Source organism: Numida meleagris, chromosome 4, assembly GCF_002078875.1.
Source record: "Numida meleagris isolate 19003 breed g44 Domestic line chromosome 4, NumMel1.0, whole genome shotgun sequence".
NCBI lineage: Eukaryota > Metazoa > Chordata > Aves > Galliformes > Numididae > Numida > Numida meleagris.
The window spans coordinates 42864286-42882278 of NC_034412.1; the positions used below are offsets into that span (position 1 = coordinate 42864286).

Sequence of the window (17993 nt, forward strand, 5' to 3'; positions counted from 1 at the left end):
TGGCGGGGAGGGCGCACGGCAGAGCGGGCGGAGCTCTGCCCGTGGGACGCGCCGCGCGGGGGCAGCCGCGCTCCGCGCACGCAGCGCCCTCAGGGTGAGCGGGGCCGTGCCCTCGGCGGCCGTGGGCTTGGGGAGAGGGGCCCAAGCAGCCTCAGCTGAGCCTACGGAGTGTGGGCAGGTCTGCCGCTCGCCCCGCAAGGAGCCATCCATCCCCGCTGCTGGGAAGAATCTCCACGGTGGTGCGACTCGGCTGCTCATAGGCAAAGGTTTCTGACTCTTAAATAGATGATTATGACATTTTTCTTTTTCGTTCTTCCTTAAGTGTTCTCCCTCCAACCTTTCTTTCCCAGAGCCCTACACCTGCCCTACTTTCCACTGCTGCATTAAACCACAGCACCAAAGCTCCTACTAGCGCAGGAAGGCAACAACTAATAAAATTTTAACCGTGTAAACTAACTATAGTAACAGCACCTAAAAATGTCAGGGCATTTAACATTAGGTCTTAAAACAGCCTCTAACGAGCTGCAGCCTTCACGAGGAATTTCAGCACGACCTGATGAGACACGAAGGCCTCATACAACTATGTGACTTACTGCAACATCGATCCGTTTTGAGATTATTGTAATGACTTGGGGCGCTGAAGAAATAAATGTCTGGGGCACAGCGGGCTCTGCCCTGTGTGGCATTGGTGTGTGCAAGATCATAACCGTCTCCTTCACTCCGACACAGTGTTATGGGCTTGTAGGCAGCAGATGCTAATGCCCACCTCTTCTCACCGCCTTGCCTTTCTGTCATCTGTCTCTTGGCTGAGGAACATACTACAAAGGAAGCGTGTGAACAGCCAGCACAGAGCCAGCAAGAAAAAATTCCTTTTGTACGCTCCTCAGAACCACAGCCTGAATGGACCCGAGTAATCTTAGAAACCTCTTCAAATGCCATCCCTCTGGGACCAAGGACTGCATTCAAATATTTCATCTCCCTTCACACTCCTACTGCTACTCTAAAACCCAATTCTAGGAGCAATTAGGGGTCTGCTCACCTGGAGCTCTGCGTGTATGGTGCCTGCAGCTGCTGATCCAGGGAGCACCCAACAAATGACCTGAGCACAACAGCTGGAGCTTTCCTCCAAATCCAGATGCAGCTGCATCTGACTGTCTAGTAGACACAGCACTAGTTTCAAGTCAGACAATCCCCCTCTACCCTCAGATTCAAATAGCAGTAAACTGCAGCACATACTACCAAAAAAAAAAACAAACCAAAAACTACCCTTGGCTTACTCTAGTTCTGTTCCTCTTCATCTGGCACTGTCTTCTAGTCTTTAGCCAGCGGTCTGCTTTTCTGTTTTAGATGTCCTCCAATCACTTCATGTACAGCTGCTGCCATGAAAAAAGGGTTGTTCAGTTACTCCAGTCTCTCAGGACTGTGAGACAGAGCTGGGAGCCCTGTTTAAGCAGGCTTGCTTCACCCCCATGACTGCACACAGTACCCTAACCGTTTCTGTTGCATTAAAAATCCAATTTTGCCTTTACCAAGCTGTGAGAAGCTCTTACCAGCTTTCACTAGCATACTGAATGACAAGACACCAGGAAAGTGGAACTTTCATTTATTGGGCAGAAAATACAAATAGATTTACTTTGACTTTTGGCTCTGTGCTTGTGCCTTCAACACTTTCACAACAATCTTCTGCTCCTCAATAAGGAAAGCTCTCTTGATTCTGGAAAGGAAACACAACACCATCAGGACATGTATCTCATCAACTGAGAACACAAGAAAGTTGCAATTAGTTTTGCTGACTCCAGTGCTCAATGTTCGATGTGTGGTGTTAGTTCCATATTACTTTAAAAGAAGCTGTTGATGTTCAGTGGCAGCATATGAATGTACAGGTTTGGAGAAAAAGCCCTTGTTTGTTTGCAAAAGTAGGGTTAGTGCCTAGCAGTCAGACAAGGCAATGCTTGATGGCTTCACTAACTTAAAAGGTTAAAAAAAAAAAAAGCTGAAATCTTCAATGGCAAAGTGATTTAACAGCTCTTAAAATAATAATTGATGAGACCAGCTGGTCAGTTCTCTTCCTCAGAACTACAGAAAAATTGCCATGAGTCCAGTCAGCAAAACAACAACAGCTGCTCTCCCAGGATCAGAGCTTCTTCGTCCATAAACAAACACTGGCATGTCAAGTCATGCCTAAATACAATTATTTCCGAAAGGCATACAGGTCCACCACGTAGATGGACCTATGTGATAGCATTCATACATCAACAGCCTATTTGATAAGTTTGACTTAAATGCAAAAACAGCCTACCAGAAATGCTTCGACAAAGGACAAAGAGCTGCCAGTTGCAGGGAAGGAGGTGACTGCATTTCTGTGTATTTTTAGGCAAAGACAGACACACACTCATCTATTAAAAACCAGCTATCAAGTTCACAGTGTTTGGGAAACACTCAGAAAACTGGCACTTAACACAGAAAAGTTATGCTAAAGATCTGCAGCTGTAACAACCTGTCTTCAGTGGCACCTCATGTGATTTAGCCTAGAACTCACAGAAGAGAAAAAAGAAAAAAAAGAGGCTGGCAACATTTGCACTACAGATGAAAAACTGGCATTACGCTGCTGACTCTAGAGATCTGCTTTGATTACCATTCACAGGGATGACATATTGTTTGTAATACACATTATTCCTCAAATTTATCAAGGAAGTATACAGACATATAGCTGTTTCACCATAAAACTTCATTAAGGGAGGCCTAGCAAAAGACATCTTAAAGCTTAACCACATTAAGTTGCTTAAGATGCTGACAATTACATCAGTGAGTCCCAAAAAATCAGAAAGATGTCAAAAGTTAAAATGATCTCTCACTAACATTTTTGCGTAAGACAAAGCAGAAGGACATACGACAACAGAAGAGAAAAATCTTTACTCAATATAAAAACTCAGAATGAACAGAATGTTTAACACCTAAGCATCAGTACAGTAGGAAACCACAAAGAACAAAGTCTCTGTAGGATTTCCAAACACAGGAACCAGCTCAAATCCCAAAGGAAAAATTGCACACATTGCTGCTAACACGCCCCATTGCTTACCCCTCCACTCTACTACAACGTCTTCAAAATCTTTGTCATTTGACACTACAAAGACCCAGTAAGATTCAAAACTCATGTTAAGTCACCTCAAGAATAAAGTTAGTTTGCTGCAGGCTCACCTGTCACGGACACACTTAGCACACATGGAACCACCATAAGCTCTGCTGACATGCTTCTTTGTTTTTGACAGTCTCTTAAGAACTTTAGGACGCACAGCGCGCACCTATAGAAAGCAGAAATTGGAAGCATATAATAAGAGAGCACTCCCTAATTTGGGGTAACAGCTGCATTATGAAAATACACTTGGATAGTTTGTCTTCAAAAAGCAGCGACATCTAAAGCTGACGACTGAACCAGCAGAAAAAGTGACCTAAGCCATAGCTTGCATCCATGCTGCCTCTGCAGCATTCCAAAGCTGTTTTTTCATTCTACAAGTTTCTGAACATTCGTAATTTTTAAAATTGCTTATGAAAAGTGATCATGTTCACAAGGACAAAAATTGACTGAAAATATGACATTACTCAAGCACTCTGATCTGCCTGTAAGAGAAACAGCATTAAACCAGGACTAAATTTGGGAATAAAATAGCGCATTAAAATACAAAAGTCCTTCCTTTTTTCCTAAAAATTATAGTCAAATGAGGCTTGTGTTTTTTGAAAACCTGCCTAATAGATCAAATTCTAACTTTTAGACCTGCTACGGATTCATCTAGATCTAATTTGAAACGATTCAAGCCAGTTAAAAGTTACCTAATACAAGTTCAGATAATAGAAATGAAAATCACAAGCATTAAAAATGCATTTGTTCCTTAAGCTTCCAAACTCTGTTTTACGAGCTCCACTTTACAGTATTCAGACAGCAAAATCTGAATTCCAAAACAGCCTTTTATTTATCAGGAAACAGACATCTAACAAGAAAAGAATCTTTGCATTAAAAAAAAAGAAATTGCTGTCAAACTTTTATGCCAGTAACCCTAAGACTTACACCACGAAGTCGTCCCGGGCATACACCACATGCTGACTTCGGTGCCTTCCCTACTTTCTTGGTGTAGAGGTAAACAATCCTGTTTCCAGGTGTTCGGGACCTAAACAGGGCAGAAAAAGTTGATGTAACAATCAAAATGTAAACTTGGTTTTCTTCACCAAAATTTTCCTAGGATATGTGTCTTACTTACAGCCTGGTCTTGTTGGAAGCTGTGTTGTAGGATAACCTACGGCGGTAGGTCAGGCGCTGAACCATTTTTTACACCTAAATTAGGCAAAAACAAAGCAGCACTGGTTTAAGAGCTCAATCTCCAGATGGAAGTTTACAGATCACAGCATCATCTGCACTGAACCACCGAGCCTGAAAGCTGCGCCGACGCGAATATGGCGTTCCCTTCCCCTCTTCCAGGAGACAACTGCTGCAGAAGTGCCGCTCCGGGCCCAGCCCGCCGCGACGCTGGCAGCAGAACAGGGCACATCCCCACAAGACAAGAGGACGCTGCCCCAACCGCGGCTGCCGACCCGACTGCAGCACCCTGGCCGCAGGGCCGCTGAGGCCTGTGGCGGCCCTGTTTCTCCACCCGCCAGAGTGCGGGCGGCACCACCCCAGCCCCCCGCCACAGCGCCCCGCGGAGCCCCCGGGGCCGCCCTCAGAGCGCGCGGGGCCACAGATGGCGGCGGATGGACGCCGATAGCCGCCGGCTGCCCTCAGCAGCTTGCCGCCATACCTGGCGTCGCCGGATCCGGAAGAGGAAGCGGAAGCGCCCGGGTCGAGGTTGAAATAGTGGCGCTCTGAAACCCGGAAGGAATAGGGGCACTTCATTATGGGTGCCGCCATGCTGTACGGCGGCGGAGCTCCAAGGGCGCCGCCATGTTGTAGGACTACGGGGCGGGATATGCAGGACGGGCTGGCTGCGGCCCGAAGAGGCTTGTAGCGTCGGCCTTGCTGATGCTACACACGCTGTATTTACTGGAAGCCGCGCTTTTTGCCTCTTCCTTTTTCCTTGAGGTGCTGCAGGACACGCAGCTTTTGGCAGCAGGGTGCTGTAGTGCTGCAGGACTGGGCCCAAAGGTCATGCACCTGGAGTACACACAGCTACGTGCTGTTCTCTTGCTATAGCCACAGAGCCACACATAAAACATGTAGGGCTGGACACCTTCGTTAGTTGCCTCAGCTTTGCTTTCAGAGAGCAGCACATGTTCAGAGCCCTTTGATGTGTGCTCCTGGCTTTATTTATGGATTCATAGCTCGCAGTTCACTGTGCTGCATCCTCCCTGTTTTCGATCTGCGATTATTATTTTGGTTAATTATTGACTCTTTTTAAGTGCAAATTATGGACACCAGAATTTTTCTAATTCATGAAGGAAGAGAAATATGTATGAACTAGATTTTAGGGTATACTTAAAATTGGAGCATATTTCAGACAACAAGTACATTTCAGAGCAATTAGAGTCTTTAATATGAACTTTCTAGGCCCTGAACCCTGAGGGGAATAAGAAAGCCAATTAAATTACATTAAATAGCCGTGCCTACATATAAAAGTGTAACAGAATCCAATTGTTAAAAGAACAACGCTATTAAATGGTGATGGAACAGTTTAGATCAGATTTTGCGAGTGCAACAGGTTATCACTTTATTATTGAACAACAGTATTGATGTTTTTGGAGCTTACCCAGCTGGGACTCTGAACTCAACCAGTGTGAATTTAGAAGCTGGCACTTAAATGCCAGAAGCTCACTGGTGGTGATACTCTGCCCTACTTTTTCAATCATTCTTGGTTTCTTTTGTAAGAGGAACAGGGCTGTCAGGCAAGTCACTTGCAAGAGCATGTAGAAACATTAGTTTTATGACAACTGGTTTAGTGCGATCTAGTTTGGGGATAGTATTTGAAGGAGGAGCTCACTAAGCCCACTTCTTATGGACTAGTGCTAGTCAAGGGGCTCTCTCAAGTTCTCTACTACTTCTTCATAGGACCAAACTGCCTCTTTGGGGAGCAGGTTTTTCCATGTCCGACTCTTTTCATTGACTCCTCCTGCTTTGACTCCTCCTTTCTTCTTTCCTTGAATACAGCGAAGAGGATGGAGTAGCAAATGCACAGCCCACCATCTTGGAAATGGACCAGTGGCAGCTACAAAAAGCATTTTTTTTCCCTGCTAGGATATCAGTGGAAGCACAGGGCCTGCAGACGCAATCTTTCTCCTTAAGAAAACATGAGGTTTCCAGGGTGTATTTGCTTATTGTTAGTGTAAAACCAGAACCATTCTTTTTCACACAGTCCTCTCCTTGCCTTCCTTTCTTCTGAAAATCCCTGTCTATGTACACAACCATTCACATCCTCACGTGGAAAAGTCTATTTCAGTAAAAGCGCAAGTGCCAACATGGGTAAGGCTTGACGAGCCTGGCTGGACCTCTGAAAATCCTCGTTCTTTACTTTCACCATCCTTCTGCCTCCCTGCCACGGATCTCCCAAGTCCTGCTCGGACTCTGCTGTTCCAGCAGCCTCTTTCCATGGATCCCTATGCTTCAGCAGCCTCTGCAGTCCTTGGGGCTCTCCTGTACCATAAGCTTCAATTTAAAAAGGAGTGATTATTGTCACCTTTATTTGCCTCTGTCCTGTCTACGTCCTGTCAGCATCATAGTCTGGGGAATACTCAAAGGCACAGGAAGGAAAGCAAGCCTGTGTGTAAGCACATACTGGGTACCAAAAGAGAGAAATAAAGTGCTGGCAAAGGGATGTACTGCTTCTGTTAACTCTCAGCCACAATACATTTCTTTGAACAGCAGTAGGTATGTCTTCCAGAAATGCCTCATTTAAATCAGAATCCAGCCTTGTGTGCTGCTGCAATACAAACAGCAGGAATAGGTCTTTAAATGAGGAAAGAGAGCAAGAAGCCTTGCAAATGTACTAGGAGCCGACTGAAAGGGAGCACAGAGGAAGAAGTCCTGTGGTCCATTGTCTCTCTCGAGCCTTTTTTGTTTTCCCTTAAAAATCACATGATCTTTCCTTGTTAAATAGGTGGCATGTGTCACAATGATGATATTCATTTATATCAATGTAACCTTTCACAACATGGACCTGCGCAAATTACTTTACAAGAAACTGTAGTTCATTTCCATTTCAGTGAAGCTTGTTAAACAAGCAAAATTATTTTGTAGCAAAGGGAAAAACAATTTAGTGGAATGCACTCCAAGCATAGAAAGTACATAACATCATATTTGGGTTGAAACTTTTTCTGTCAGAAATGTCATAACCCCGTAAGAAAGAGAATTAAAATCCCGTTATTTTAATTTACATCTAGCCACGAGATAAGTAAAGTTATCATTGAAATTCTAATTAAATAGGATGATTGACTAAGGTAGGACATCAAAGAAGAGAAGTGAATATGATAAGTCAAAGTCTTATTAATTAGTCCGCGTGGAAGAAATTCCAGGGACGTCAAGCTGAGGCTGCTGCAAGGAGAAAAAAAGCAGACAAGAAAATGTGTGTTTCTTTGAAGTTAGGAACTGAGATAGTGATGGAGGTAATTGTGTCTGACTGGATCCAGTAATGAAGAGCCGTAAATCAGACCTAGGAATCGGAGGAAAGATTCCAGTAACGAATGTGGCTGCCCCCCTGCTGCGAAGAAACAGAATGCAGAGCTGACTAATTGACCCAGTCTATCTCCCAGTAGCTCTCTGTTATTATTTATTAATTTTTAATTTCTGAATTATTTACGTTCTGGGAAATTATTTTTGACAGCCTGTTAGGCGTGCCAAAGTTAATGGAGGATGAAAGGACCGGTACTAGAATTAGCAGGGATGTAGTCACAGGCTACTGAATTTAATGATTTTGGAAGGGAAAATTGATTTCACACAGTGTGTCACTTTATACTACTTTAGGGATACACCAGCTATTTGATTAATTGAGGAATAACCAACTCAAAGTATATTTGAAGTGTAAATGAATCACAGTGCTCAGCTGTTTATTTTTCCCCTTTTCTGATGAGAACACTGAGTTTGCTTAAAGTTGCTGATTAAAACCAATACAGGTAGGCCCCATGCTCACACCTGCTTATTTTCCCTTGCCTTAAAAAAAAATATCTCGCCATCTGGAGGAGACGTGTAATCCTCCATTCCACTTGGGATGGAGCTGGTCCTTCCCACACAAAGCCTAATTAAACAGGCTTTGTGCACACTCCCTTCCCCTTGCAGAAGTCTTTAGGAGGAGCACAGCACCCAGCCTGTGGGCAGAGCACGTGCTGAGACGTGAATTCTCCATGAATTCTCGCAGCTGCATTTCATCTAGTCCCTGAGGCAAGGGAGCAGTCCCTGGCCCACCACACTTCCCCTGTAGGTCCTCCTGGTGCAGAGGTGTTATGCTGGTCCACCCATCCGTCGTACGGAGCGATGATAAAGTAAAGGGGCTCTGGGTAGCTCTTCTGTGCCATGTTTCACCCTCAGTGCCAGATGCAAGCTAAATCCTGTCTGCTGCTCACGTCTAAGCCTTCTGGCCCTCCAGGCATCAAGGGCACAGAGGCAGTCTTTTCCCAGAAATGTGTATAATGCCACAGGCAGTTCACATCTCCAGAAAGATTCATGCTGGAAATGTCTCCTGAGTTACTCAAGATGAGTGCATCTCTGCTCCTTGCCATGAACGGCAGCTGCTTGAAGCAAGCCGTGCACAGAGGATGTGTGTTTGGTGTCTGAAACAGGGGATCAAAGTGGCAAAGCGCCCCTCTGACAAAGCTTCCTATGGCAGGCTTGGATAAATAACAATTAAGGACAGTGCAATCAGTCAGGTGGACACTGACTCTGGTTACCTTAATTTTGGGTGTCCGTAATGAAGTGTCTTCTTGTGGCTTTACAAGAGCTCCCAAACACATATACAAGCTAAGTGCTAGTCCTGATGGGCCTAAGTCCAATTTTCTCAGCTTAAAACTCAAGGCTTGTGTGGAAAGAAATATTTTTTTTATTTGCAGAAGTATTGAGAGAGTAGTAAACACCAAATACGATGAGTGGTTACTACTTTTCACAAAGCTGTCCACCACAAGAAATGACTCAAAGCCACCTGCTATAAATTTGAACGATCCCGAACAAGGTGAAAAGGATAGAGGCTAGATTCCATTTCTAGTCCAATGAACTGTAAATTGCTCTGAATGTATGGGAACCAAACTATTGAGTGAGAGATGAAATGTCAAAAGTGGCATTTTGGACATTTTGCTGTGACTTTGCTCCTTAAACTACCAAGAGTTCTCATGGCAAATATTGACAATATCGAGGTGAGTGGAGAGGTAAAGAATAGCAAAAAGTCAACCATCCATCAGTGTATCCTTAAAATATATATCTGTGTTCATGATTTAAAGATAGACGAAGAGGTACAGGAAGGTTTTGCTGCTTAGGTTCTGGAAGGGGATTATAATTCATTTAAATGCTTCCCTAAGGTTATTTTTCTGAGCACTTCAGGAGCACCAGGAACATTTTTTTGAGATGTTTTACTCACAGGAACATGTAGGCTAGCCTGGTTCTTCTGTTACCTTTTGGATTATACCAGTGGCAATTAACTCTGCAAGAAGAATCAGCTAAAGCAGGGTGTTAGGGGAGATGCGTGACCTGTGGCCTCTGCTCTTGGGATTGCTACTTGAGCACTTTTTCTGTCAGCATGTGGAGACTAGACCGGCTCCTAGAACAAAAGCCTGAATCTCCTGATGAAGATGATGCAGCATGCTCTGCTGTGGTATATTGAAATGAATCCACTGCAGAGCTGGATTCTCCCTGTTTCAATATTAAAACAAAGGGGATATGCTTTCAGTGCAGCACCCTGGGAATTCAGCTCATAAGTCCAATTAACGACAACTAATTCCCCATACTGCATATTTACCCCTAAGAGCTGGCTAGATATAAGTCATGCATTTTGTATTTAAGCTTCTAATGCCCAGAGGATAACAAAAATCTATCCCGATCACTTTTTATTTTCATCATATGAAGAGAGAATAAAACATCCTCCCTTCCCCCTTCCATTAAGCATATACATATTATGGCACTACGTCTATGAAAAAAGCTGTCTCTTGCCTTCTCCCCGTTGCTCCATACCCTTCTTCATAAGTGCCTTCTTCAAGAAGGTGAGAAGGTAACAGAACCCCTTTGGATGTGTATTCTGTATAGATGACTGCACCCTGAAACCTTACTCGCCTCGTTACAATGATCTACTGCTAACTCACTGAACCAAGATTACAGTCCTCTAATCTGTGAGGCTGTGTTGCCTGCAGTGTATGGTCCCCACACACTGGTTTTCACTACAGGAGTTATCAAGGTAGTGCCCTGCTGTGGCAATGAGCGTATTTTAAAAGCTATAACTCTAACATACTGTACATGGTAATGAATGTGTTATAGCATGCTAAAGATTAGGCAAATTCTTGCAATGATTAGGATGATCTTCTGGAACTCAGTTTGCTTACCATTTAAGATAGATCTAAACCAAACCCTCTGATGGTAAAAGCCCAGTGTGCTACTCCACATGGTAAATGCAAAGGGGAGAGGAGAGAGAGAGAGAGACCATATGCGTGCATAAGGCTGTGGATATTCTTAGTCACAGTCTAATTGTACCTTAAGAATTAGAAACACACTGAAATATCTAGCTGTGTTCTGGATACCCATTTACTGGTGGTGAACGGAAAAAAATAAGGTCTATTGTTACCACATACGTCTATATTTATGAAGAAATTTTGTAACAAGAAAATAATGTCAGGTAGCAGAAGATCTCCATGGTTGAAAGGAATTTGGGAGAAAAAGGAAATGGTTTGAGGAGGAAACAACAGAGCATATTAAAACAGAAAGCATGTTACACTGCTTGATAGCAACACAAAATGTGACGCTGTGCTACAAGAAATGCCTGGATGAATGTTTGGTAGCTGTGCCTGCAGAGCAGCAAGTTATCTCTCAGAGAGAAAGCAGCCCACAATATATTTCTGCAACACTGAACTTCGCTGCGCATGGCAAAAACCCCGGAAGGTGTTATTTTTTCATAAAGCTGTGGTGAATTTGGCATACGCCTGGGATCAGACGGTCTGCTCCTTATGTGAGATTCTGAGCTGCATACTCACAGATTGGAGGCCAAGATTTGAGCGGCTCCCAGCCAGCTTTCCAAGTGCTTGCTCCCAAGCCAGGCTTTCTACAGGTCCAGAGAGCAGAATGACTGCATGGGAGCTGAGCTCTTCTTAACATCCCAGTCTAATTGCCAGCAAATGACCAAAGGTTCGATGGACTGACCCTGAAACAGGGCTTTGTGCAGAGCAGCACAGTGCCTACACTTGCATAACTCCTCGTGGCCCAACTTCCCACCTATAGGAAAGCGGCAGCAGGCTGCAGCACTGATGATTCCTTTTCTTCTAAAGCCTCAAGACTTTATGTGCTTTGAGGAGATTGAAGATAAGCATTAAATTTTGATTAAAGGGACAATGCCAACTTATGTTAAGCTCAGAATTTAGGCTTTTCTAACAGGCAGGTGTAGATGGATGGGAGCTTGTAAATATTTATTTGGAAACAGGGCAAGGGCGAATGCCTTTGAGCTGGGAAGAAAGGGCATCAACAATTACCTTGATTAGAAACAAAAGTAACATGGTCCAGACTAGTTTTCCTGCTGAGGGAAAAATAACTGCAGATGGGAGATACTGTATCATTTCCCAAATTTATTATAGCCTACCAGATTTGCTGTGTGAGAAGCGCTTTTGTTTGTTTGTTTGTTTATGTGTTTCTAAAAATGATACAGAGCCACACCAAAGCGCTGTTTCAGAGAATTGCCTGGGGACTGGAGAGAAAGGAAAGGCTACCACAGGTACACTAGAATGAGGACTAGGCTGCACCTAAGAAATGCCTTTGCATCTGCTTTTGCTTTAGAGGAATATAAATAGAAGGCCAAGATATCTTGAGTTTGACATGTGGTCCATGGCAGCTGACTGAGGAGTGGCTAATTACTTTCTATGATCACAGAGATTTCCTGTAACTCATTTTGCCTATGACAGGAGCCAGATCTGAACGAAATTTTCCAAGGAAAAAGCCTGAACTACAGCACCTCACTGTGACTTTAATGTACGCTAGCCCTATATAGAAATAGGGCTACACAGAATAGATCATTCTCAGAGAAATGACAGGAATGTGAACCCAGATCTTCATCTGATAAAAAACAGATCCCTGTACAGAGCTATGCTGATTTATAATAGCCAAGGGTCTGACCCCACATCCAAACAAACACTAGCTGCACTCCCTCAAATCTTCTGCTGTAAAGCTATAGCTCAGTTTAATCTTGGCTATACCAAAAAACGGGTTTCTGCTGCAGGTTCCCTCTGCAATATTGATTCAAACAAGACTTTAAGGGGAACAAGACAAAGAAATCAAAGTGAAAAGCAACAGTGGCTGTGATTTTGTTGTTCCCAGAGCACAAAAGAGCAAAGCAGACCTCAGATAACCATCTCCATGGCTTCAGGTACATTTTGAGTGCAAGGCTAGTGCCTCTTCCCAGGGTGTATGCAGCAGGTGAGAGGTGCTTGTCAGAGCTGTAGCATTAACTATATGTTATAGGTATAAGGAAGAATGAAATAAGGCCGTGCTGCTGCATCAGAGATGATAGAGTGCAGAAGAACTCTGGAACACAAATTGAAAACTACTTGTTAAACAAGGTTAATTTGTTCGTCTTCCACAGTATAAGATGGCTTCAAACACTTCTAAACTAGGTCATTTGACTGCTCAGGAAATACATGGTGCAAGGCAGCTGTCTTCAGCAACAAGTTTATTGGAGAGTTTGATTGCATCCCAAAAGCATGCTAGATATTTCTGACCATATCAAAGAAAACTCAACTATATTATCAAGGCACACTAATGAGGTGGTTTGTTTAATTGAAATACTTTAAGTTTCCATGTAGTACAGCATGAAAAAATCATTATTTTCATTAGATGAGCTACTCGTTAGCTGAAAATCTAAGTTACAAAATATCACAGTGTGAGATAATAAATACATTGTAAAATGCATTAAATCCAGGTTATTAAAAGGAGTTTCTATTTAAAATATATAGCGCTGTACTTCGAGCATATCTCCAGTGTTAGGAATGAGGTCTAGTTCTTTGGAAAATACAGCCCAACCCAGAGGACCTCACTGCCCTCTCATTGAAATCACTGTCAAAACTCCGATCCTTGACTATTCTGTGTCATGATTCTACTGTAGGAATTTTTGCTTACAGGAGCTAGAAGTTCTGGGACTTGCCCAAAGAGCCTAATCTTGGCCTTGAATTCATCACTGCTCTATTTGATGCAATTATTAACACTATATCAGGAAGCACTTTATAGCCTGTTTTTAGGGGTCAAATGTTTATCTAAATCAAATGTTTATCTAAAAGTGTAAGTCTTGGAGAATTTGTGAATTTTCTCTCAAAGCATGCATCTTTAGCACTTTTCAGTCTTTTGAGAGAATCAGTTTGAGAACTGATCTTCTCAAGAAGTGGCAGAGTCCATGATGAGTTTGGGTGAAAAGGGAAAACTGGCTGGAAGGGTATTCTAGAGACCATCCAGTCCTACTCCCCTTCACAAGGCAAGATCAGCTGGAGCACAGTCCCTGGACCATGTCCAGTTGGGTTTTGAGTATCACCAAGTGTGGAGACTCCTTGGTCTCTCTATTCCAGTGTTTGACCATCCTTTATTTTTCCACCATTCATTTTTTCTATTTCAGAGCCTAGTGTGGGTATTTTGTCTTCTGTTCTCTTATCAGTGGCTCCCTCCTACCTTAGAGCTACACACATGCCAAGAGATCTGTCCCTCATCTCACTCGTGCTGCCCCCCTTTTCCCCCTTGCTGAGGGATTAGCCCACAAAGCCCCGTGAAGGTGTGCTGATGGCACTGCTCTGCCATTAATCTAGCTAGCACAGGTCACCATGGTTGTGCAGAAACAGCCGCAAGGTTGTGCAGTAACCGCTTAATTCTTAAGGAGCTCTGGGCATACATTCAGGTTGCCTCCTTGTGTTGGCAGTCGACAGTGTTGACACATCTTCACAGTGATTGCTCTCCCTGCTAGCCAACAGCCAAGCCATCGATGCTGGATGCTGCCACCAAGCACACGTGGGTATGGGAGGGGGAGATGCAGCAGGGATATGAAGATAGCCCTGCGGCCAGCAAGCCAGGCGGTGGTTCAGAGCATACAGATTACAGATGGTGCAATAATCTCACAACTGGCCAAATTCAGAGCCTAAGCAATATTTATATGGAGATGAGCATACATGACAGGCTGCCAATGCCAGAGCAAAGTGGGCCAGTACTGAGGAGTGGGCACATTGCCTCCCTACAGCCACCTGCTGAGATCCTTCACGCCAGAAATGCAAGTAATCCCAGGGAGGCAAGATGCCTGGGGGGATCGAATTCTTAGTCAAAACCAAAAGAACAAAAGCAAAACCCCAACCAAGCCCAGGCCACCTCTTCATACACCATTGCTGCTAACCTGCAGGCTGCACGCTCTAGAGGATGGAGCACAAGGGATGAGAGCTGCACCCCACGCTACAGCCCCACTCCTCATTTATGAAAACAGAATTTTCAATATCTTCCTCAGAGTTGCACAGCTTTGAATTTTCTCTTGCTCCTCTCATTTTGCGTGGGTTTTGTTAAACACTTTTAGAGTCCTTTCTTATTTTTTTTCTTTTTCTTTTTTTTCTACTGGAATCAACAGGGATGTGGCTGGCAGATTAGTATCACTGTTAGCTCTCTTTAATAGGGCTTTTCTTATCCCATTTAAGTAGAATAAAGAAGCTTCATTTGTTAGCTTAAAAAAATCAAGACTTTAATTCTTGATCATTGCTCCCAAGAGAACCCAGCTGGAGTTCTCTCATCATCACTGATCATGTTGGAATTTATTTGTTTGCTATTCAATTTCATTTGCTTTCATAATTTCGGAGCACTAACAGGCTTCCAGCCCCACTGAAACAAAGAATGGGGCTTTAACTGTATCGTGTGAAGTCCCTGTAGCAATGAAAACTGCTACATAGCATTTAGCTGTACTCTCCCCTCCATAAAACCTACATTTAAAATGAATTAAAATTAACCTGCCAATGATTTTAATCACAGTAACAACTATTTCATATGGCTCTTTCTTCTTGTGTGTTATTTATTTGTTGTGGAGAGAAAGTCAGTCAACTGCTCAGATTTCAGACCAGAGAGAGGTTTAATCTTGGATCAGTACAGGAATCTTTCTGGTTTCTAAGCTTCTGTAGATGACCACCTGGATCAACTGCTACTATTATTACCATGGAATGAAGCTTGCTTATGCTATAAACTTGCTCTGATGTTTTATAAATGGTATTTTTTTTCTTAAAAGACCCCAAGGATGTGTTGCAAGGGGACTCATCATAGAGCCCAATTCTGTAAGAAGTTTCTCAGTAGGCATGCAGTCCACCTTGGCCCTTTCTCCCAGTGCTTGTGCCTGCCATCTCCTAAACGCAGTGAGCAGATGCCCAAGTAGGCTTTATAAGAGTGAAACCTAGCTAGATTTGCTCTGAGTGCTCCTTGAAGGTGACTGTTACCCAAATTGTTACCGGTTGCATAGACATAATGCTGCTGTGATAAACGGATCAAGAATAAGTCAGTCTTGGACCCTTCCCAGTGAAAGCAACGCAAAGCCTATCTACTGGCTAACATTTTTGTCCTCTGAGGTTCTTGTCATTTTCAGTATGCCAGCCTCAGTTTCCAGAAAGGGTCTGAGTAAGACAGCAAAGCCCCAAAGCAGCCTATCTGCTCAGCCTCTGCTGCTTTCCAACTTAGGGTGCTGTGCTCAGAGTGGTCACTTGTGTTTCCAGGCTCCTCCTTAGTGTTTCATGGAAAGGGCTCCATGCCTGAAAGAAGTCATCAGGAACACTTCTGGAGACATTAGAGATGTTCACTGGGCAGAAACAATACAAAATACATGTTCCTTCAACAACAGCTGACAGAGGGAAGGAGATTCTCTGCTGAAGACTCAAAGCATGAATGCAGTAAGCAAGGATTCCTTTGCCACACAAAGACAAACCACACTGCTCCACCTTTGTACAGGTGATACCACCAGAATGTCCCAGATTTTTCTTGCTCAAGGTCTACAGCCAGACCTTGTGGTTTCCCCTTGGAAGGTTGGACGGTGGGAAGAGAGCTCCCCGCACCTTTCCAGGGTGCTGGAACAGCTGTAATTTGAAACACAGAATACTTTTTTACCCCAAGCATTTTCCAATTAATGCACAGATGGGAACCATGTAGATGGTCTGTGGGAGAGAATCCTTTCTTGGCAAAAGACAGCTTATTGCTTTCATGAAATGCCATCAGAGCTCTAATAGCAGTGTGTATTCTTTTCAAAAATCCCCCCCCCCCCCTTTTCAGGGAGCTCAGATTTGAACTGACGGGTGAATGCTGCTGGAATGTAAACCTGTCATTTCATGGAACTCATGATTCAGAAGATATTCATGAAGATCCTACTTTTGTAAAAATTACCTGATTTTCTATACAAGAGATGGAAAATAAAATTTTGTAGAGGGGACCTTGTCACAGTTTAGCTGTCAAGGGTAGGAGAGAACTTAGAAACAGCACTGGGCACCTAGGAAAATAGGAGCAACATGAGGAAAGACCAGGAAATCGCTCCATCTCTCTCATTAGGAATCATCAATCAGAATAGGTGGCTTTTTCTCACCACTTTATTTTCAAATCTTCACAGCTGTAACCCAAGTACATCAGTTTTTCATCCTTACTCTCCATGATGAAGATGTTACAGTGGGAAATACCTGTTTAAAAAAATTTTAGGTCATGCAGCTTACCAGCCTGTTGTCCCTGTGTAAAGTGCTACACATCTTTGAATATAAAAATTTTATTCTGAAAGCACAAGAGGAGCCAGGACAATCCTAGTATTAGGCACCCTGGATTAAAATGTTTTAGACATCTCTTTCATTTTTTTATTTTTTTTTCCAATTTATCTGCCTGTAAAATAAAAAGAAATTCAGTCTTTGCTTGTTCACTGTGATTTTTGAGATAATTACCTGCAAATTTTGCAAATAATTATTTTGAAATCCTTCAGTGACCTTCAGATGATAAATTGTAGAAAAATAAAGGATAAGGTCATTTTTTCTATCCTTTTTTCTCTTAGCATCACTATAACTTGTGACACTACTCTACATTTTTCCACAAATATTGCCAAAGGAGGAATGACGTTGCCAAGGAATCACATTGCCAGAGAGAGTTTTTAAAGTCAAGAGGAAGATTTTCTTCTGCATTCTTTTTTATGAAATTAAAGCATTGTCATTTCAGTTTTGAACACGATTAGTATGGCTAGTTGCTATGTCATCCATTGAAATCTGAGATGATTAGGTGAGGGCTGGAAGTAAAGAGCCTTTGGCATATTGTATGTACAGGGTAGGTTCCACATGACATCATCTTGTCCCAGAACTATTTAACAGGTTGGTTAATAATTGGGTTATTAATAGAATAGGTTTTCCCTGTGTATTTTCAAGGGACTGGATGGTTAACCCGTGACAATTTTGCCTTCATGTGTACAACTTGCCAATAATAGATACAGTAAATATCTCAAAAAGCTCACTGTTAAGCTTTGCAAATGAAAATGCTTTCTGAACCGCACAAATGGGCTAAAAAAGCTATAATTTTCACGAGGCGAAACCTCTAAGTCAGCTGAATTGTATTGTGTTGGGAACAACTGCAGTTGGATCCATCCTCAATAGAGGGCAGTAGAGGATGATAATGTAACTGTTGATCTATTCACTTTGTTGTGTTCAGACCAATTCTCTAATACCATTTAACAGGCTTTAAAATGTACCCTTTTATCTTGAAAAAGGAGGAAGCAAGAACGTTGGCCATCTGGGAGACACACTGCCAACACCCAGATGTCAGCATCTTCCTGCACCATTTACTCCATCAACGCAACAGGAATTTGTGCTAAGTGGGTGAGTGA

At 43.1% G+C, this 17993-nt stretch overlaps 1 protein-coding gene across 1 annotated transcript; it reads right to left on the bottom strand.

The window, feature by feature from the left end:
• On the bottom strand, positions 1588-4867 carry RPL34 (ribosomal protein L34). Its single transcript, XM_021395437.1, has 5 exons — positions 4791-4867; positions 4254-4327; positions 4064-4163; positions 3199-3302; positions 1588-1714 (listed from the first exon to the last, which is right to left on the bottom strand). Exons 2-5 carry the CDS (start codon positions 4316-4318, stop codon positions 1630-1632), a joined length of 354 nt encoding a protein of 117 aa, XP_021251112.1. The 5' UTR covers positions 4319-4327; positions 4791-4867; the 3' UTR covers positions 1588-1629.